We start from the raw sequence: 22,742 nt of genomic DNA on the forward strand, positions 1-22,742 counted from the left end.
ATGTGCTGTATTGCATTGACACTACATTTTAGAAGAAAGACCGTCTTGGGCTTCACAGTAAAAAGGATTATGGAAGAAAGGAGACTTATATTTGAAGAAGGAAAAGAAAACACGAACATAAATAGTGTTGCAGTGAGTGCTATCACTTTGCTAGTAAAGTACTGAATTTCTATGAAACATTTTACAAACACTTTTTTTTTTTGTTCAAAAGTGTTCAGCTGACTTGAATATTTTTGTTGTTGTTATCTGCAGTTTGAATACAATTCATTCAATCAGTAGAAGGAGGTAAAGCAAGCAGCTCAACACCATCTGGTAAACAGTTTAAGAGCTGATAAGATGCAATATGCAAAGTTTAGTTTTGAAGTTCTGTTTGTAGCTCTGATCAACTTAAATTTTGTCAGATTTGACCAGCAAGGCAAAGGCTAAAACAGAACTTAAGAAAAGATTTACTACAGAGTAATGGAAGTTTTTAAGTCAGGCTCTAGGTTGGGCATTTAAAGAAGTTAGTCCCTATAGTTAGTTGGAGTTGGAGAGCCTAAGCAATGCAGGTTTGTTTTTAGACCATAAATTGTATAAAATGGCAGGGTTTTCCTGCCATTAAAATACACAGGTGACTGTTCTTCAAAGAACTCTTGTGCCAAACTAGTAAGAGCTTTTGAGCGAGCACTGCTGATGGAAGCAGTACATGACACACTATTAATCTGAAGACTGTTGTGGATTTGTGGGTAAATAGGATAAACTAATGAGATCTAACACAGCAGAGAATGTACCAGAATAGTGGCTTGCCTTATAACAATGAAAAAAAATAATAAAAAAAAAAAATTACCTTTTCCACTCTTCATCTGATTTTTTTTTTTAAAGGTTGTCACCTCTTGTTGTATGAAACGGTCTCTTAATCTGTGTCTCTACAAATATTAAAAAGGGTTAGCCTAATTCCTGAAGAGGTAATGATTTGCAATAAATAAATGAATGACAAAAATACAGGTTGCCAGAAAGGATGGAAAACACTGGAATATGCACGTTGTTAAATGGTTCACTTTGATAATGCCATATATCTGCATTTTTTTCATAACTAGAACTGTTCTTCCTTGGGTCTGTTTTTCTTTCTGTATGAAAACTGGCTTCTTGAACTAATTGTTCCATTGTTCATCTTGGATCTTGTTCTTCTGACAGGCCTCACTGCAATCTTCCTGCAATTCTAGCTCACTATAAAACTGGTGGTGGGATTAATTTCTCTCAGATGACCTGGCAATGCCTAGTTAAACCTGCCATTCTATTAAATCTTTTCAGAAGTTACTGAAATGGTCTCAATATTTTTTCTTTATTGTAGGTTTCATATATACTGGAGAAGTTGTACATCGAATGTTAACAGCTACACAATATATTGCACCCTTAATGGCTAATTTTGACCCCAGTGTGTCAAGAAATTCAACAGTCAGATACTTTGATAATGGTATGTAGTAGTCCTTCATAAATAAATGTGTCTGTGTCCCTTGGTTCTTCATATTTTCCTAAATAATTACTTTTGAAAGAAAAATTGAATATTTTTTATGTCTTTTTTTTTTTTTGAAACTCACAAACTGTATAAATAATGTTCCTAGACATCCATAAACCTTTCTTAATTTAGAACATGGTTAAAGGGTCATGAATGCTTTTTCCTAATTGAGTAGATCCCTTCTATATGTTAAAGTACATAAACTCAAACTAAGAATTTATTTTACCAATTTTAAAAGGACAAACATATCTTCTATAAAAGTGCAAGTTCTTTTGAACTTGAAAATATATATATACTGTCCACCTACTGGCTAAAGTGGAAATAAATGTCCTTCATGGAATGCAATACCAAGAATACACAGGAGTAGGGTGGGTATAAAGTTAATAAACCTGTCAGTGACTAAGTGTGCATGGAGTCCCAAGCCTGGAATCCAATATGCTCATCTATACCATGAGTTCTCAACAGTCCCATGTAAAAAATAAATAAATAAATAAATAAATAAAAAGGTTAAAAGGCAAACTGTAGTGCTGCAGTGTTATACTTGAAGCTCCATAAAATATTTCAAAGGTCGTAAATCTGTGGGAATTTGTTTTAAAAACTCAGTTATAATCAATATTTTGAAAACATAACTGATGTGATTAAATATCATCTGCTGCCTTACCTCAGGTAAGAGAAAATAATTTGCTACAATAATTTCAAAAGTCTCTTTAGTGATTGAATACAATGGCAGTAACTGCGTATTTTGAATTTAAAATTTAGAAATCATGAAATTTAGAATCCTGAAATCTATGATTGTTTTAATCTTCCTTGATAAGCCTGTACCATCCTTTGAATACAAAAATAATGACCATGTCCAATAATATCTCCATCATATCTCCAACCAGGTATGTAAATTTTTATGTTTCAGATCAGTAATCAAAATATAACTTTTGCACCCAATCATAACTTTTCCTTACCATCTAGTCATTACTTGCAGCATTTGTTTGTTAAGAATTCAATAAAGTAGAGTTACATGACAAAATCCTCCTGCTCACATAGGGAATTTTCAAACAGAAAAAATGATTATTTTCATTTAATATATTACCTGACATTATGGCCTGACATTTGTCATCTTTACTGACAGAATCTGAGTGCTCTGGGAAAGTCACTGCTAATTTTCATTGTATTCTTGACTTCCACTCTTTCATATCAGGTTTATCAGCTTGTATCACATCAGTTTCATGACCAATTTGATTTTTTTATTATTATTTTCATTTTTTTGCGGGGGGAGATTTTGCATCCCTCCTTATGCATAATGCATGATGATCTATTGGACCCCATGTACTTTAGGACAAAGAATTTGCTACCTTACCCCAAACAAAAAGCAATGAATTGTAAATTGCTTTGTAAATTGTAAATTGTAAAAGAATGAATTGTATCTTCAGGTCCTTATTTCTTTTTCATCCCTGTCTGATCCCCTGGCAAATTTAGGGCTGCATCAGTAGTGGGTAAACACATAGCGTGATGACTCATTCAAGTCTTATTCATGGACCTAATTACAAGAAACCTACACTCAAACCTACACAAAGAGCCCTGGGAATGAGGACGTAGTGTTTTGGAAGAAGCTGACATCAACTTTAGTTTGGGATTCTGAGATGCACTTATGGACTGACTATAAAAGTTTCTGGTTATTTTTGCTATGATAATTGTAAAAGTCTCTTTAAATTTATTTAAAATTATAAAAATATAATCAACTGAATATTCAGAAAACAGTTAATAAATGTAGTCAAATAAGGAAAAGTGCACCGTGTGCAAAATTAATGAGCATATATTATACTTATGAAAGACACGTGATCGAATGATGCAACAGATTTACTGCAGTATGCACCAAAAATTTGCATGCTCTGTGACATCCCCTGACAAGATATGCTAATAAGAATAACTGAATATCTGTGACAAAATATATTTCAAGAATATATCAAAAATGCATTGAGCTAGAAGCATACTGACCCACCGTGAACACTCCAGCAAGAAATAAAATTAAAATGTTGTGAATCAAAGCACATAACTCCCATTAATGCAAAAGAAAGAAATATGTTGGGGAAGGGATATAGTCCTAGAGACGAAAAAGACATTTTCAGTATACACAGTTTTGGTGATAACTGTCTTTCAGCCAAACTGCCTGAAGGTGTCTGTAATCCTCAACATCTGTAAAACATGCTCATAGGGTATGCAAGTCACTTGGGGTACATTTTTAGTGCAATAAGTGGATATTCAGCCAGAGAACTCCCATGAATATTAACAAGTCTCTTGCAACTAAATCTCTGCACAGCAGACTCAATATTTACCCCGTCTATGAATTCTTAGTGGTTTTAATTTAAACTAAATTTATTTATTGCGAGCATCTAATATTTTTTCAACTTGCAGAACCTCAGTGAGGACTTGTACCATGCAGAAAAAAAATTAATGCTATTTATATTAATGTGTAGTTAATGGAAGAATCTGTATTACTCAAATAATAACTTTCACAAGACAGGCAAAGCTATTAACACTTCACCTTTCAAAGCCATCAGGTTGTATTTATGTGTGTAAATATATATTTATATATGTAGTTTAAGAAAAGCCACTGTAGAGCAGTGGTTGCAGCAGCACACCTGTGAATGTTGGATTCTACCGTTAGTGATCGTTGACTCTTTGTGCAACTCCAAACAAGTCACCTGACCCCTCTTGCTTTAGCAGACTTTTGTGTGAGTAGTTGAGGTAGTTATTTGACATATATTTTGGCACTATGATGTCTACCTTTAGGAAGATTTCAACAGCAACATGTGTGTGTAATATCTTTAGCACTTCAAGATGCTGGTCTGAAAGTTGCTGAAAGAGACAAATCACTGTTTTTGTTTCAAGTAACTGCAGTTAAGTACTTTTCCTACAGTCAGTTAATATTTTTCTCACATTTTTTCTTCCCTTTGCCTCTCTACCCCCACTCTGGGGTTCACAGGCACAGCACTAGTTGTCCAGTGGGACCATGTCCATCTGCAGGATAATTACAACCTGGGCAGTTTCACTTTTCAGGCCACCCTTCTCAATGATGGGCGTATCATTTTCGGCTACAAAGAAGTAAGTTGGGTCTGAAAGTTGTCATTTAAGTAGACAAATCACTTTATACTTGTTAGGAATTTCCCTCCATTTTTGGCAAATATTTTGAAAATTCAGCTGTATGAGACCATTTTCACAGATTGCTCATAAGATCCCTATTTTGTTGAAAATTATGTTTTATTGTGAAAGTGATGTTCATGTTATGGACTTGAAAACCATCAACATATCTCAAATATGTACTGCTAGATTTCAGCTGGTCTTTTTTGTATGGTTGTAAGTGTTGATTGTTTAGTAAATTCTCTTTGACTTTGAAAGGTAGGGCAATTTGCTTAGTTAGTTTATCTAATTTGAGCCTATTTAAAAAGACTCTAGCATCAATGGTTAATATTAAAGGTTACCTTGCTTCTGCATCTTCCATTTCTTGGCAACTGAAGTACTTCAAAGTCTCTATATTTTAAATAAAAAATAATTGTCTGTATCTCTAATGGTTAGATTGAGGTCATTTGGCTGGTCTTCATAGCACCAATATATTGCTGTCTCTATTGGGACCCTGTGCATTTTCTGTCTTTCAGAGTTTCAGTTGTTTAATTCAATACTTTAGATGAACCTTTTTTCTTGTTGCTAGACTACTGCTGAGGCTATACCTCCAGGTCAATTTCATGCAAATGAGCATCAAAAGGTAGATAAAGTTAAGTCCACAGGGACAAAAAACACTTTCTTTCACTTTCTGCTTATTTTAATCTCATTTTGGCCTGGAGAGCGTGACTTTTTCTTGAATGTGCACATCTCTTTGTTATTCTCCTCATATAAATAATTGTTATCAGTGATATATTTTATCACTGAGATTTTCCAGACTTGAAGAAATCTGGGTTTTCTTCTCTATCTACCACACGTGGGTTGTGTGCCTTCAGGCTCAATTTTCATGCCTGTGTCAAAGCCATACATCTGAATGAAGCAGTAGCACTCTCCCTTTCATTAAAAAACTAGTGAAGGTCTGGGTTTTACTGGCAACACTCATACCTTAAGACAAATGTCTTTTCACCTTGAAAACAGGATAGCTGCAGAATACTCTTACTGTATTATTTCTGTAGACACAAGAAACTTATGGTATGCTCATGTATCTAGCTTCCCTTATCTTATAAAAGATGTGCTGATGCACGGTCTTCTCTGGCTCTAAGATTGTTCTTGAATGTTATGTACAGGGTAGTAGTCTTAATCTATGGAAATGCACTTAATTAAAATTTTGATTCCAGCTTCAGAAAAACCACCTTCTGGTTACTACAATGGAGCCTGTACATTATCAAATGACTGTGCACAAAGGACTTTTATCTCCTGTTCTTGAAACCTTTGTAAAGGGAAATATATGATTTTATGATTCTGACTCTCTATATAATTAATATTAATACATATATATTAATGACTACAGAAAAAGTCCTACCTTTAAAGCCCAGAAAAGTGGGGAGTGACACTACATCTATTTTCCATTTTAAGATGAATTTGCTAAGAACTATTTAGCACTATAAATGAATATGAATTCTGACATCAAAATAGTGACATCAGAAAAATGTTGTTCTTAGCTATCAGATACTCGGCCCTTTCTGCCACTGACCAGCCCTCTACAAAATGGATCAAAAATGGGTGATATAAGCTATTCCTGTAAATTGATAGTATTTTGTGTTCAATTTGCATAAATGTAAATGATGATGTGGAATGTCAGGCCATAGAAAATGTTATTCATTTAGGAGGGCAGAAAGAGATGGGCCACCTCATTACTTTCATGTAAGTTGCATGCAGTTAGGCCATGTGGTCTATGGATAAACCTAGCAAATTCTATGTTAACACTGGCTGGGCTGCTTGGTCTCACTGTTTCTACTGGGAGCTACTTCCAGAGCTGCACTGCTTTCTGGGGAGGAGTTTTATTAATGCCCTTTTCATTCCTTTTGAAACAGAAAGGAATTGGAATTTAGAAACATAGTAATTTCTGATTTGTTGTTGTTGTTTTTTCTCCACTGCTGAATCTTTGAAATCTCCTGCACAATACAAAGAAACTTTTCAAAAGTGACAATAGTTATGTATTTGTGGTCTGCAAATATTTTGACAAAAATATGTTGTAAAATCTCAGGGTGTTACAAATATACCTATTCCATTAGGAATTGCTTAGAGAATGGCTTTGGAGAATGAGATTTCCAGAAGACCACATGATTTGCAGTGTACCTTAGTTTATTAAAATTACCTTAGCTTTTCACTTAAGTGAGGAAAACAGAACAAAATTTCCAATCATTGATCCAGACACAAGTTGTCCAAGGAGAATAAAATGAGACACTTGTAAATTGAAATTTGCCTGTAGTCTTATATTTCTGGCTAGAAATTGGCTTATGTTCAGTGTTGAATCCATTGCTTTCTGAGGGAGTCCTTCCTTCTAGAACCATTTCTCTTGCTGGTCATGTTGTCAGGAGCCCTATTAACTCCACTAAGATTACTTATATGAGTCCTCACTAGCATGAGTAAAAGTTGGAAGAGATTTCTACCACCTTTTTGGTGCTGCTTCATTTTAGCAACACATTTCATCAAAAAATGGCATTGATGTATGATTATCCTGTGAGGTCTTCGTTGACATTGAATGTTTTCAAACTGAAACACCAATGTAAGTTATGCAACAGACAGGTTTCCAGTAACATTATAAAGCATCCCACTCTGTATGAGTGACACCAGAAGTTTATCCTGAAGAATTCATCTTTAAAACATAACTTTGATTATACATTTGATAATGCATTTAAGGGAACCATAGATAGGAATTTTTATGTCTATAGAACTTTACTTAGATTTTACCTTTTACTTATGATTTATTCAAATTTGAGATGCACTTCTTCATTTCCTCTCAGCATCCACATCAAGTTCGCTACTTCATAAAGCTGAAGCTGATCACCAAAGCAGAATCTTGGATGGGGTCTGCTGAATGGGGTCTTGGATGGGGTCTGCAGAGCTCTTCTGCCTAATCTCCTGCATTCTGTAGTTTGCATAATAGAAAGCAATTTGAAATGAATGGTTATTGTCTGAAATTAAGAATAAATTCTAAAAGAAATAAAAATTTAGAAAGGGAGCTGAGCTGCCAGAATAGAGAAATCTGGAAACATCTCAGAAAAGATAATGCGTAGGAGAAGGAGAAAAGGTGTAGCCAAGTTTTATTGTGCATTTTATCTGAAATGTACAATGAGACTTTGGTGTTTTGTCTAACTCTTACATGCTCTAAACAGATGAATCTAGCCCTAATAAAAAGCATAACTCATGTTTTCTAATCTGTTTTTCTGATATTCTTCTTGTATGTTGAGATTGGATTCAATTCAGTATTAATATCAGAATGTCATATAATATCAGAGCAAAATCAGAATGAATGTCAGCAGTGAATTACAGTAGGAATATCTAAGCACTTTTTATGTACCACATACTGTTTTTTTTTGTGTGTTCTTTGTCAGAAAGAAAAAATGGCAAGTCAAATGTTTGTTTGTTTAAAATTTATTAAGGAGCCATGCATACATATTCCATTTTAAATAAAACTAACAAAGTATCATTAGTCAGAGTTCTGTCAAGTGATCAGTATGTCAGGAAACATCATCTGGCAGAAAAAAAAAAATAGTGGTGCACCTCTGCTACATAAAATACTTAAATTACAGAGGAATCCATCCAATAGAAAATATATGTATATAGATATTCTGCAAATGAATACTTTTATGTGTTTTAGTAGTGAATACTCATTTCTTATGTTCTAGATTTCAAAGAAGTTTGATTCTCACAAGCTTTTTGTCTTTTTGAACTATTCATTATAGTCTTTACTTCTAAGTGCTTAAAGATAATGTTCCTTAGTGTAAGATTTGTTTGTATTTTTTTCTGTTATTAATTCAGGGCAAATTAGGTGAAGGCTTTGGTACTTAGTTAATGGTTTTAGGATTTTTTTTTTTTTTTCCTGAATTTCATTGGCTTGAAGGCTTTCTTTGTTCATTTAAATAGGAATGACTCTCTATTTATGTAGTCATCCAGAAACTTTTATAAAAGGTGAAATTCCTATTCAAGTTTCCCAAAAATGTGAAGTAAAAAATAATTCTAAGAGACGTGAGGTAGAGTTTCCTTCTACTTTAAGAGGAGGCAGAAGTGAATGCACCTGATTAACTATAGCACTGATGTTCCTCCTATGTGTGGTGGAAAATACTCCATTTTGAGAGTTTCAGAAACCTGTTTGTTTCCATAGTCTGGATGAATATTCTACCTGCATTCTATATTCTTGGTGTTTCTTTGCTCTGTTATTATCAAAAATATTAGCATGGAAGTAGGATCTTTATTTTGTGAGGTGTTCTGTTTATGAAACTTAAAATCCCAAATTAAGTTTCATGCAGTTTGGTCTTTAGTTAATATCTGTTGAAGAAACTGTCAATGAAAACACCTTATAATCACAGAATCGTCTAGGTTGGAAGAGACCTCAAGATCATCGAGTCCAACCTCTGACCTAACACTAACAAGTCTTCCACTAAGCTCCATATCACTAAGCTCTACCTCTAAACGTCTTTTAAAGACCTCCAGGGATGGTGACTCAACCACTTCCCTGGGCAGCCTGTTCCAATGCCTAACAACCCTCTCAGTAAAGAAGTTCTTCCTAATATCCTAAACTCCCCTGGTGCAAGTTTAGCCCATTCCCCCTCGTCCTGTCACCAGGCACGTGAGAGAATAGACCAAACCCCACCTCGCTACAGCCTCCTTTGAGGTACCTGTAGAGAGCAATAAGGTCGCCCCTGAGCCTCCTCTTCTCCAGGCTGAACAAACCCATCTCCCTGAGCCGCTCCTCGTAGGACTTGTTCTCCAGACCCCTCACCAGCTTCATCGCCCTTCTCTGGACCCACTCAAGCACCTCCATGTCCTTCTTGTAGCAAGGGGCCCAAAACTGAACACAGTACTCGAGGTGTGGCCTCACCAGAGCCGAGTACAGGGGGACAATCACTTCCCTAGACCTGCTGGCCACACTGCTTCTTATACAAGCCAGGATGCTGTTGGCCTTCTTGGCCACCTGAGCACACTGCTGGCTCATATTCAGCTGACTATGCATCAATACTCCCAGGTCCTTCTCTGCCTGGCAGCTTTCCAACCACTCATCTCCCAGCCTGTAGCTCTGCTTGGGGTTATTGCACCCCAGGTGCAGGACCCGGCAGTTGGCCTTGTTGAACTTTGTAGAGTTGACCTCAGCCCATGGGTCCAGCCTATCCAGATCCTCCTGTAGAGCCTTCCTGCCCTTGAGCAGATCGACACATGCACCTAACTTGGTGTCATCTGCATACTTACTGAGGGTGCATTTGATGCCCTCATCCAGATCATCAATAAAGATATTAAAGAGGACTGGCTCCAGTACCAAGCCCTGGGGAACACCACTAGTGACCAGCCTCCAACTAGATTTGACTCCATTCACCATGACTCTTTGGGCCCAGCTATCCAGCCAGTTTTTAACCCAACAAAGCGTACACCAGTCTAAGCCACAAGCATCCAGCTTCTTGAGGAGAATGCTGTGGGAAACAGTGTCAAAAGCCTTGCTGAAGTCAAGGTAGACCACATCCACAGCCTTTCCCTCATCCACCAAGCGCATCACTTTGTCATAGAAGGAGATCAGGTTTGTCAAGCAGAACCCGCCTTTCATAAACCCATGCTGACTGGGCCTGATCACCTGGTTGCTCTGTAAGTGCCGCGTGATGACTCTCAAGATACTCTGCTCCATGAGTTTCCCTGACACTGAGGTCAAACTGACAGGCCTATAGTTTCCTGGGTCTGCCCTCTGGCCCTTCTTGTAGATGGGCATCACGTTTGCTAGCCGCCAGTCGACTAGGACCACCCCCGATAGCCAGGACTGTTGATAAATGACGATAAGTGGCTTGGCCAGCTCCTCCGCCAGTTCTCTCAGTATCCTCGGGTGGATCCCATCTGGCCCCATCGACTTGTGTATATCCAAATGCTGTAGCAGGTCGCCAACCATTTCCTCATGGATAGTGAGGGCCACATTCTGCTCCCCATCCCCTTCCACCAGTTCAGGGTACTGGGTATCCAGAGAGCAACTGGTTTTGCTGATAAAGACTGAGGCAAAGATGGCATTAAGCACCTCCGCCTTTTCCTCATCTTTTGTAACTAAGTTCCCCCCCGCATCCAGTAAAGGCTGGAGATTCTCCTTAGTCCTCCGTTTTGCATTAATGTATTTGTAAAAGCATTTTTTGTTGTCTTTGATGGCAGTAGCCAGATTGAGCTCCAGATGAGCTTTGGTCTTTCTAATTGTGTCCTCCCAAGTGGCCTGCCCTCTCTTCCAAAGATTTTAAACTCTCTTTTTACTCCTAAGCTCAAGCCACAATTCTCTGTTCAGCCAGGCCGGTCTTCTTCCACTCCGGCTTGTCCTTGGGCACGTGGGGACAGACCACTCCTGCGCCATTAAGATTTCCTTCTTGAAGAGCGCCCAGCCTTCCTGGACTCCTCTGCCCTTCAGAACCACCTCCCAAGGGGCTCTACCAACCAGTGTCCTGAACAGTTCAAAGTCAGTCCTCCAGAAGTCCAATACAGCAGTTTTACTGGTCCCCTTCCTGGCTTCTCCAAGAATGGAGAACTCTACCATTTCATGGTCACTCTGCCCAAGACAGTTTCCAACCAACACATCTCCCACCAATCCTTCTCTGTTTGTGAAGAGAAGTTCTAGCGAGGCACCTCCCCTGGTAGGCTCACTAACCAGCTGTGTCAGGAAGCTATCTTCCACGCTCTCCAGAAACCTCCTAGACTGCTTTCTCAGGGCTGTGTTGTGCTTCCAGGATATATCTGGGAAGTTGAAGTCCCCCACAAGAACAAGAGCTGACGATTTCACAGCTTTTGTCAGCTGCCTGTAGAACTTCTCATCAGTCTCCTCATCCTGGTTTGGCGGTCTATAACCAACCCCCACAAGGGTGCTTCCCTTGTTGGCCTTCCCACTGATCCTAACTCATAGGGACTCAACCTTATCATTCCCAGCCTCAAGTTCCATGACATCAAAACTCTCTCTGATACAGAGAGCCACACTACCACCCATTCCATGCTACCTGTCCCTTCTGAAGAGCCTACAGCCAGACATTGCAACACTCCAGTCATGAGAGTGGTCCCACCACATTTCCATGATGGCAACCAAGTTGTAGTCTGCCTGCCGCATGATGGCTTCCAGCTCCTCCTGTTCGTTACCCATGCTGCGTGCATTAGTGTAGATGCACTTCAGCTGGGCCATTGCCTTCTCTCCCAGCCTTGCCATAGTTACCCCTGTCACAGCTCTAATAAGCCTTGTTTCAGCCCTGTCCCCCTTCTTACCTAGTTTAAAGCCCTCTCAATGAGCCCCGCCAGCTCCTGGCCTAGGATCCATTTTCCCCTTGAAGATAGGGACCCGTCTGCGGCCATCAGGCGGGGTGCCAAGTAAAGTGCCCCATGGTCAAAAAAAAATAATAATTCTGTGTTAGCACCAGCCTCTGAGCCACGTGTTTATCAGGTGGACTTTCCGTATCCTCTCTGTACCTCTTCCTGCCACTGTAGGGATGGACAAAAACATCACCTGTACTCCCGCTCCATCCACTAACCGTCCCAGTCCCCTAAAGTCCCGTTTGATGGTCTTCAGGCTTCTCTCTTCAATGTCATCACTGCCAGTCTGGACTATTAAAAGATGATAATAGTCAGAGGGGCAAACCAGGCTGGGAAGCTTTCTGGCAATGTCCCTGACCCTGGCCCCTGGGAGGCAGTAGACTTCCCTAATGGTAGGGTCAGGCCGACAAATAGGTCCCTCTGTTTCCCTGAGACGAGAGTCGCCCACAACAATCACCCTTCTTTCTGTCCTGGTGGAGACAGTCCTGAGGCGTGGAGTGCCCTAGGTATCCTCCTGGGTAGACTTACTACCTCTTCCTCAGCTACCAGTCTGTCAAGCTCCAGGGCCTTAAACCTGTTGCATAAGGGCACCTGGGAAGGTGGGGCTGGTAGAGGGGGGCATCACCTGCGATGTCGAGCAGCTTCCATTACTCCTCAACTCCTAGGTCCCCTGCCTCTGCCTGACAGCAACAGGGCAGGGGGTCCACCCCCATTTGGGGTGTCTCACCCCGGTACCTGTCTTTCAGGCTGTGCAGGGAGTTGCTCCACAAGTCTATCTCCCGCGATACTAAGTAGTATTGCATTTCTAATTATTATTTTGCAGAATACTCTAGCCCTTATCTTTGACTCAAGTGCAGTAATTGCACCCTGTTTACCATAGCCAGAATAAGGTCAGAGGTCATTTATTTAATCTTTTTTTGGAGAGTAAGATTCTGACTAGTCACAGATGAAGTGGAAAAGAATAAAATTTGAGAGCTTTCTGTTGGAAAATACTCCCTAGATTACTATTCCTAGGAAATAATGCAATTCAGCATGAATTCTAAGTATTTTCCTCTCTAGTGCTAAGTATATAATCAGAAATATATATGTCAATGGCCCTGTTGCTAGCATGGATTTGGGAAGCTAGTGGCTTGTAAAGTACAAGAGTACATATTATCCACGGTAGAACTAACACATTTTGGAAGGATTCTAGCTAAAATCCATCCTCCAAATGTAATGCCATAAAACTCCTTGTTCAACTATTTAACATGTCGTCCTGTCATGACATATCTTGTCATTCATATGAGGAATTCAGAACAGTAGCTATCTGCTTGCTACCTGTGTATTGCTGTAGTTTTCAATCAATATTTTTGTCAATTACTATAAGCCTTCTGCCAAAAGGGTGTGTTTCCTAATAGGGCATCATATGGTAAAAGCCTATTTTATCTTGACATCTTGTTCAAAAGATTTCACCTATAAACTGCCACTCAGTACACTCATTCCTGATAGACTGAAGTATTTTGTTCTGTACAATAGCTTATTTCCCCACACTATAAAGATAAATCTGCATTTGCAAATACATATGCTTAATTATGCTGTAGTCTTTCAAGTTTTTTTTCTTGGGTTATGGATTACCTTCTACTTTGTATTTCTCTTCTGTATAATTACTTGTTTGACACAGCCTATATCTCAGTTTGAAGAGCTGGTTGTATTAACTTATGAGACCTCTTTATCTTGCACAAACACTTTCCTGTATATCCACACATATCCAAATTTTGAACTGCTTTTTAAAATTATTGCCATTTTGCCAGAACACTTTATTGGTTACACACCTTGAACATGAATTCTGACTACATTTTGTGTCTGTAAAACTAACTCCTTTCTTCATCTGCTGTGTTTCTTACTAATTTCAAAGAGAAATAGCCATTGTATTCTTCTCATCGGTGCTTTTTTTGACTTGATTTTCAATAGCTTTAATAGGAATATCCTCCTTCTCAAAATCTTTCTTGATAGTTTCTCTAATTGTTAATATAAACATTTTTCTACAGTATTCCAAGACTGTGAAAAAATCTCTTATTTTGTTTATACTTTCATGCTGGAGAAAGTTTATAGACTTGTTACTGAATGCAGTCAGTCTTTTATTTTGAGGACTTTGAAAATATGGCTTTCAACCTTCTTATCTGATACTCCTCAACAATTACATCAGAGCTGAAATGACACAAGCTTATCTAATAGCTGATAGAAGCCAAGTTTAAATTGATGTAAAAATGGCAGTATTACCAAGCTGCTTCTTGCAGATTGTGTATGTAAGAAGCTCCATTTAAATGTAACCAAAACAGTACAACATCACAGACCATGGAGACAGTAAAATAATTTGAAAATTGTGACAGATTTAATTCATCAGAACTCACTTTTTCTGTTAATAATCTCAAATTTAACTTTTCTGAGACTGATGTCATTGTAATCAGAGCTAAACGATACTTTGTGAACAAGGAAAAGAGAAACAAGCTAATGTTTAACTCAAATACCAGAGATCATACCATTAACTGACAAGCACACAATACTGAATCCTCATTCACTGAATATTTAAGCAGTTTTTTAGTTTAGAATTTTTCTTCTATGTGAAAAACACTGGCAAACAGTATAACTTTGCTAGTTTCAAGTAGATAAACCCATAGCATACTATTAGATTAGCTGAGCTACCACCTTGTATCTCAGTCTCTTACACTTGATCCAGTTTCATCTGTCTTCAGACTAGTAATTTCTGGTTAAGGTTAACTGAAGGCCAGCTTTGAAAAATAATATATCCAGCTGTGATTTGAAAGCAGCAGTGGATAGAGAATCATAATTTCTCTTAGTACTTTTTCCCAGTGGTTAAAAATGTTCAGTCATATGCATACGTACCTTACTCTACTTTGAAGGTATCTTCAGGTGTGCAGCTTCCAGTTTCTGATTACATCTTTCTGTGCTAAAAGAAAAATCTCTTTAGTTATTTCTCCCCATGGCAGTAATTGTTTATGATAATCAAGTAAGCTTTCCGTTTTCTTTTCGAGAAGCCAAATCAAGTTCTTTAATTCTGTTAATAGCAATTGAGAACTGCAAAAGATTTAAATTATTTCTTATGACCTTTTCATCTTCCTTCTCTTAAGTTTTCTGAATCTTTTTAAGAAATAGACCCTCCGAAAGTCTGTGTAGCATTTCAGTAATGATCTAATGTGCAGATGTAAAATGACAAACCCACTTTTAGGCTATATTTCACAGATTATGTAATCAATTATCACATCAATTAGGCTTCTTGCTGTGATTACTCCTCCAAAAGCTGGAGTTGCTTACCCACTATAATCCCAAGAGTCCTTCCGGAATTGTTGCTTTCCAGAAGATGGTCCTCAAACCTCTACCTTGCATTCTGTTCTCCAAGTTATAACTTCGCAATTTTTACAAGGTCTAACTCGGTTACTTGATCCAGACATTTCATTATTTCTACTCTGCCAGTGTCACCTGCAGAACTGCTAAGCAGTAAATGTATGTTTTTTTCTCAATCTTTCATAAAACTCTTGGATACTATGCCAAGAGAAGCATGATATACTGTAAAGACATGCTGTCAATCTGAGCTGTCAATCTTCAGTGTGGCTGCTGTTTGTGATCAGTCTAGTTAACTACAGTAATATTGTATAAATGTTACTTGTCACTATGTTAAACACCTTACAAAATTATATAGCTATTACAGCTATACACTGATCAGCCATCCTGCAGTCATCCCCAAAGAATTAAATCAAATTTGGTAACACTTATTTTCATAAAACTATATTGCCTGGCATCAGTATTTCTGTTCTGCAAAGCCGGACTGGTCTATAGCTATCTAGGTCTCTTATTTATTTCAGTTTTAATTTTTATTTCTCCAAATACTGACAAGTGAGTATCTGTCATTTTCCAAAATTTTGGTGACAAAGAAAATTTCCCAGCTACTCCAAGACACATTAAATATGATTTTCATCAGGCCAGAAATACCTTCAAATAGGTTGTAAAACAGTTTTCAGTGCAAGTTACCTGAGACAAGTTTTTAAGTGCTTATCCCAAGCTGAACTTTCAGTTTGTGTGTTTAATGGTAGACAAGTATTGCCTCCTCCTCCATGTCTTCCACATCTTCAACTGGGGGAATAAATTACTGAAAATTTCTGCCCTTCTCCATGTCATTACTATCAGTTGTTTCACCTCTGAGTTTTGATGTAAATGTTGTTATATAAGATGCAAAGCAGACTGGGATAAAATAAAATAAAATAAAATAAATAAATAAATAAAAACACATTAATTTTAATCTTTATTAAGTCCTTACTCATATTATGGTGTATTGTATTACATACACTGGCTAAATGTTCATTCTGCCAATGCTGTAATTTGAGTCTGAATTTTTTGAGTTCAGTAGTTCAGGCATATCTTTCTGTTTTGTCTTCCAGATTCCTGTTGCTGTGACACAAATAAGTTCAACCAACCACCCAGTGAAAGTGGGACTCTCAGATGCATTTGTGGTTGTGCACAGGATCCAGCAAATTCCCAGTAAGTAGTGTGTGGTAATGCTAATGGTTTGGAGGCTGAGAAACAAGTGTAAGCTGATATCATTAAGGATGATTAGCTGCACAACAAATCACTTAGCTAATTTCAGTTTGTTAATTCAAGTGTAATTTTATTTGCTTGATAATTCCCAGTGTGGTTTTCTCCATCATTGTTTCTTTTGAGCTGATGTACTAAGTAAATAAAATTAAATAACCAGCCAAATAATGTAAAATTTAAGTGTCAACTTAAGTTATTCTATAAGATACAGTATCCAGAATATGTCTCTTTATTCATAGTAGGGAAGAAGCAATTTGTTCAGAAAAATTATCTGTATATAAATGAAAATGAAAAACATATCCAGGCCAGATGTTCTTCATACTTTAAATTCTGGACATCAAATTCATATATACATTTTAGTGAAAAGAAAAAAAGAGAAAATGTTGTTATTAAATGTCATCTTGGGCTCACATAATTTTGGCAACAGTAATTGAAGGTATCATTTAATTAAGGAAATCAAGTGTGATTTCCTGAATGCTTTGTTTTAATGTACTGTGTCCAGAACCATTTGAGATTTTGTAGCCATCAGAGAGTAAGTTTACTTTCCAGGTGTGCTGTTTCCATTAACACATTTGGAGGCCTGTAGCTAGCTAGTGCTGTCCCCCAAGAGTCAGTGCTGGGTTCAGTGTTGTTCAAATTACTCATCAGTGACCTGGACAATGGAACCGAGTGAACCCTTAGCAAGTTTGTTGATGACACAAAGCTTGGAGGAGTGGCTGATACCCCAGAGGGCTGTGCTGCCATTCAGAGGGACCTTGGCAGGCTGGAGAGATGGGCTGAGAGGAACCTCATGAAGCTCAGCAAGGGCAAGTGCAGGGTCCTACATCTAAGGAGGAATAACCCCAAGCACCACTACAGGGTGGGGGCTGACCTGCTGGAGAGCAGCTCTGCAGAGAGAGACCTGGGAGTCCTGGTGGACAGCAGGCTGACCATGTGTCTACTGGAGGGAGTTCAGAGAATGGTCACTAAGATGACAGAGGACTGGAGCACCTGTTGTATGAGGACAGACTGAGAGAACTAGGCCTGTTTAGCCTGGAAAAGAGAAGACTGAGGGGTGACCTCATTGTAATAAATGGCTCAGTCTTCAAAATAGGACTATAATCAAAGTTCACAATTTATTAAAAGAATAGAGGTAAGCAAACAGTGCTGGGTGCACCAGGAGTCTCTGCTCCACCAAGATGCACACCAGTTACATCAAGCAGCTGACTTTTATACTCCTAGGCTAATACATATTCATTACTACTTCTAAAAAAAACAGGGTTATTATGATCAGTTTCCGGAATCCAAACCCTCCTACTGGAGCATGCATATCAGTCTCCGGTGGTCCCTCTGGGGGTCTCTGGGGGTCTCTCATGCTGAAGGCTCATAGTCTTCCTCCTTCTTGTCCTTCTCCTTTGTCCAACTTGGCTGTATGTCAGAGACTTGTGCAACATCCCCTGCAAGCTTTGTCTTTTAGTTGTTCTTCAGCTCTCCCTGTCTCCTTAATCTCCTGGCCAGATATCAGAGACTTGCAGTGTCCCATGCAATAGTCATAATAGTTAGCAGTTATTCTGAAACACCCCAGATATCAGAGACTTCAAGGAAAAACCTACAAATACATTTCCCTTCAAGCTCTCTATTGACATGAATTGCTAAAACATTCCTTTGCAAGATACAAGAATTATATACATTAACCACTCTGTTTTTCTTAGACTTGTGGTTGTACAACGGTATGTAAGACAGAATGTCACATTCATCATACCATGCGGCCCTAGCACTGTTCCATACTGACACGAATCAGATGAACATATCTCACATCATTAATTTATAGAAATATCTGAGGGGAGGGTGTTGAGGGAGCCAATCTCTTTTCAGTTGTGCCCAGTGACAGGACAAGAAGCAACAGGCATAAACTGAAGCACAGGAAGTTCTGCCTGAATATGAGAGGGCACTTCTTTACTGTGAAGGTGACAGAGTACTGGAACGGGTTGCCCAGAGAGGTTGTAGAGTCTCCTCTGGAGATATTCAAAACCCACCTGGATGACATCCTGCACAATGTGCTCTAGGTGATCCTGCTTGGCAGGAGAGGTTGGACTAGATGAGCTTCAGAGGTCCCTTACAACCTTGGCCATTCTGTGATTTGAACAAATTTGCTAGGTACAATTTTTGATGATTCCCTAACAACAGGGTGCAAATGGATAGAGCTGAATTTGAACCAGCTTCCACAGGCCAAGTACAGGCATGTTCTCCTAAAGAGAACCTTGATAGAGGTATAGCATAGATGAGGTTGATGCAGATCATCTTTAAGACAGCCTACAGATGGGGTTGATACAGAAGTTGCAAGTACCTATGTCTCTCTCAACTCATCCTACTCCCTCTACATCAGTTTTAAACTGTCTTTGATATTGGGAGGCATAAGTCTCATGACATCAGATTACCCTGCTATGAGGAAAATGGAAAGTTTCAGTACCATCTGTTGCATGTTGTGAACTCAGTGTAGTGTGAAGAAGGTTGGCATGTCCCAGTTTCACTGAACAGATCAGATCTTAGAAGAAATTTGGTTCAAAAGTATGGTAGATGTGATCTGCCTAAGGCTGCATGGATTGCTTTTGAGTACTTAGGAACCAGTGATACTAGGCAACTGCTTTTACACATTTGTGTGATGTTCGTTAAGTGAACGACCTGAACATTTCTGTGAATTTTCAGCTTATAAAAGCTCCTCAGATGAATTCAGGTAAAAATTGGTTTGATTTGTGGAAATAGTTTGTGAGAATAGTCACACAGAAATTCAGTGCAAGACATGTAAGTAGCAAGCAGACTGTCATCAGAACTCCATTGTTAAACACTAAAAAGACTTTTCTTAGGTTTACATATTTTGTAAAATTTATTATATATGCAAATCTTTATTCTAGTTTGAATGTTTCTTTCTGTAAAAATATTTCTGACATGCATTTTGTTTTACTACTAGTACATAATGTTGCATTTGATGAATATGTAGTTATTTACCTGTCTTCTGGTTTTAGTATTTCTGTCAACTTCTTCAACAAGTATTTCTGTCAATTTCTGTCACATGACACTATCTGCAAAGTGAAGTGACTCTAATTACCAGAAAATCTGTGTAGTGTTTCATCTTACTTTTTTTTTATTTTATTTTTATTAAGCTACATTAAGAAGTTCCAGATGAGAAAAACAACATGGGTAAAGAGTCTAAACATGCCTCTACCAGAACTGTTTTAGTAGCATTATTCCCACATTAATAGCATTATTCCCATATAACTCCGTTGCTCAACAACTGTTTCTGTGAATGGTGCTAATCTGTGATTATTTTGCTACTTTAGAACAAAAATACATTGCATTACAGCTAGTATTAATCAAGAGAACCATTGGTTTTCCGTAGATTTTCCTGAAGCCAAATTGTGGTTCCAATGAAACAAGTTTATATTAGTAAGTACAGGCACCATAATTGTACCCTGACAGAACACCAAATAATGTTGGCCCATAGGCAGCCAGTGTCAGATGCTCTTTAAATATGCATGTTCCTCCATTCCTGTTTTTCAGAGGTGTTGAATCAATAATGGCAGTAATCTGTTACTGAAAAATTGATATGGTAGAACTATTTTACTTTTAGTTATCTCTTTAAGACAATTGAAGACTATAAACTGCTGTTTGCGTCTCCCAAAGGAAGGAAAAGATAGTATATCTATTAGTTCTTGCTTAACACTTTATCAAAGACTTTTCCCTCAAGTGGAATTCAATTTCCCTTTTATGTTTATTCATTGTTATGGGGGGGAAACAAAAAACTATTTCTACATATTTGAGTTTTGTGAGCTATTTTTGTACATGTATGTGTCTTATATTTGAAAAGGAAAGATGCATCTAATGCAACACAAGTGTATTTGAACAAAAGCATCCTCTCGATTCATTACCTGTATAATATTTTCTTGTTAGAATATATTGCTACTACTCTATTAGAATCCCTACTAGAAAATGAAACTGCTACTCTGACAGTATAGCAGTATAAGACTAAATCCACTTACTTTTAGACAAGTGGAAGCTAGTTGCAAGGTACGGAGTCTTCCCTTTCAAGACACTACGGAGAACTACTCTTGCTTTCTAATGTCAGTTTAGCCTATCCTAAGTCACGTGTCTAAGATCACTGTGATCAGTTGACCTTTGGGTTTGCTTGTTGCTCATAACTGACAATTAATGAAAACCTAGACTACCTTAGACTGAGTTATACATCAGAACAGATGTATATTAGATCAGGTAAAATTGTATAAAATGAATACCATTGGCACTAATTTCATGGCTCTGTTGTTGTTGCTTGGAAGACAGGGAGATGAAATTTACTTGGAGAGTTTTTTTCACTATGTCTTGGATCTGAAGTGATTCAATATTTTTCTTAATAATGGTAACAAGTTGAAGCATGTAATAAGTTTTGCAACAAGCAGTTGTGAGGTATCTGGAATGTGATCACTAATATCAATATTTTGAAAAGGAAAAAAAAAAGCTGATTTTGGAATAGAAGCAGAATAAAAGTTGGTAGGAAAAATGACTGAGAGCTTTTTATCACAATTCCTGCTACAGGGGGAAATTACTGTTATATCTGAAATGGCATAAAAGGAAAAAAATCCAGGTGTACTAGTTAATCACATGATGGCAATAAATTACACATCTCATGAGATAAACGTGTGTGATCTTAGGAAGTTTCAGGAAGACAATTCTAATTACAATAAAGTGGAGAAAAAGGGATGATTTTTTCTGAAATACTTACCTATATGATTGAGTTTCATAAACACATCTTGGTGTGAAAGGAGTAAGAATAATTTATACAAAAATACATTTCTAAAAACTGCAGAAAAAAAATATGTCAGCCAAAGGAGCATAACAATTATTTGAAAATTAAAAGCCATTTCAAAAGTTTAGATGGATAAAGCCATATTAAAAAATAAATAAATAAATAAATCTTAAAAAGAGCATTAAAGACAAGATTCAAACTCATTCTCAGACAAAACTACATAACTTTATGAAATTATGATGGTTCATATCATGTGGTCATTGTTGAGAAGAAGGAAAGTGAGAATGTCTCTTGCCTTCTTGATAAATAGAAGCCACAGAAATAGAAATCTGAGAGTATTGGGAGGACAGGGGTTAATAATTTCAATAAGGAACTACGGGAAAGAATAACAGTATTTATCATAGTGGTTTGAGACTATTGTTGGGATAAAATGAGATGAAAAACTCAGATTTGTAAGAAACAAATTTTGTTTTGACAGATTGTGGAACAAAGTCTGTATTTTGTTCCAGAAATGTATCCTAAACTTACTTTAAAACTTCAAAATGCCTTAGAATGGTATGGAGAATGGGTGGAGAACAAAGGATGGTAAATCATCTTGTATAGCCATCAGTAAATATGTTTCCAAAGGGTTTGGAATGAATTTGAACCAGTGTAAGTGTCCAGAAGTCTGTCACAGACATAACATAAAAATCCTTTTTACTTCAAAGGAAATTACATTTGTAGTTTCAGGATAGTGTGAGAGTTTTTTCTTTGCACAAAAATGAAGAACATCTTTCTGGGTGAACTGAGGTAATAAACACTATCCATGTGTTTTTTACATTGTTCATCCAGCTGAATGTCTCCTGCTAGAGTACTTTCTTTTGAGACACAGTAAGTCGCTCAATGTTAGAGCACTAATCATCACAGACCTTCATCAAAAAGGTCTTCAACTATTATGGAGTTTCTCATGTTTCCATTCTTTCCTGTCTGCGAAATAAAAAGAAAAAAGAAAAAAAAAAAAGGTGGAGGAGGGAGGATTAAGCTTATTTTATCAAAGTCTATACTACTCAGTAGTCCAAATTTTTTCCAGATATTCTGTCATTATCAACATGACTTCATGTCATGAGAGTGAAAGACTTATGAGCAAAATTCTTTAATTCACTTCCTGTCACAAGGGTTATCTTTGGAAATTTAAACAATAGACATTTGCAATTATAATTTTGCAACCTACATCAACACTGCTCATTAAAATGTGTTGTTATGCAATGCTAGATTTTGCTAAGCATAAAGATACTTCAAGCTGTTCTATTAATGATAAAATTAAATTTAATTCTGTTGTTTAAAGCACAGGATGGTATAGTGAACTATGTAGTGATTTCTCTCTGCTGAATGAAATATACATGTATTTCATTTGTTGTTTTCCATTGGTTTCTTCTGTGG

The 22,742-nt window shown here is 37.5% G+C and overlaps 1 protein-coding gene across 2 annotated transcripts in view; it reads left to right on the plus strand.

Moving 5' to 3' along the window:
• Positions 1-22,742, plus strand: part of PLXDC2 (plexin domain containing 2) — a 266,121-nt gene that overhangs the window by 192,813 nt on the left and 50,566 nt on the right. For both annotated transcript variants that reach the window (XM_027450660.3, XM_027450662.3), the window contains 3 exons: positions 1,331-1,453; positions 4,473-4,591; positions 16,393-16,492. In XM_027450660.3, the coding sequence (XP_027306461.2) occupies positions 1,331-1,453; positions 4,473-4,591; positions 16,393-16,492 (342 nt within the window). The remainder of the gene's footprint in view (positions 1-1,330; positions 1,454-4,472; positions 4,592-16,392; positions 16,493-22,742) is intronic.

Source organism: Anas platyrhynchos, chromosome 2 (genome assembly GCF_047663525.1).
Source record: "Anas platyrhynchos isolate ZD024472 breed Pekin duck chromosome 2, IASCAAS_PekinDuck_T2T, whole genome shotgun sequence".
Classification (NCBI taxonomy): domain Eukaryota; kingdom Metazoa; phylum Chordata; class Aves; order Anseriformes; family Anatidae; genus Anas; species Anas platyrhynchos.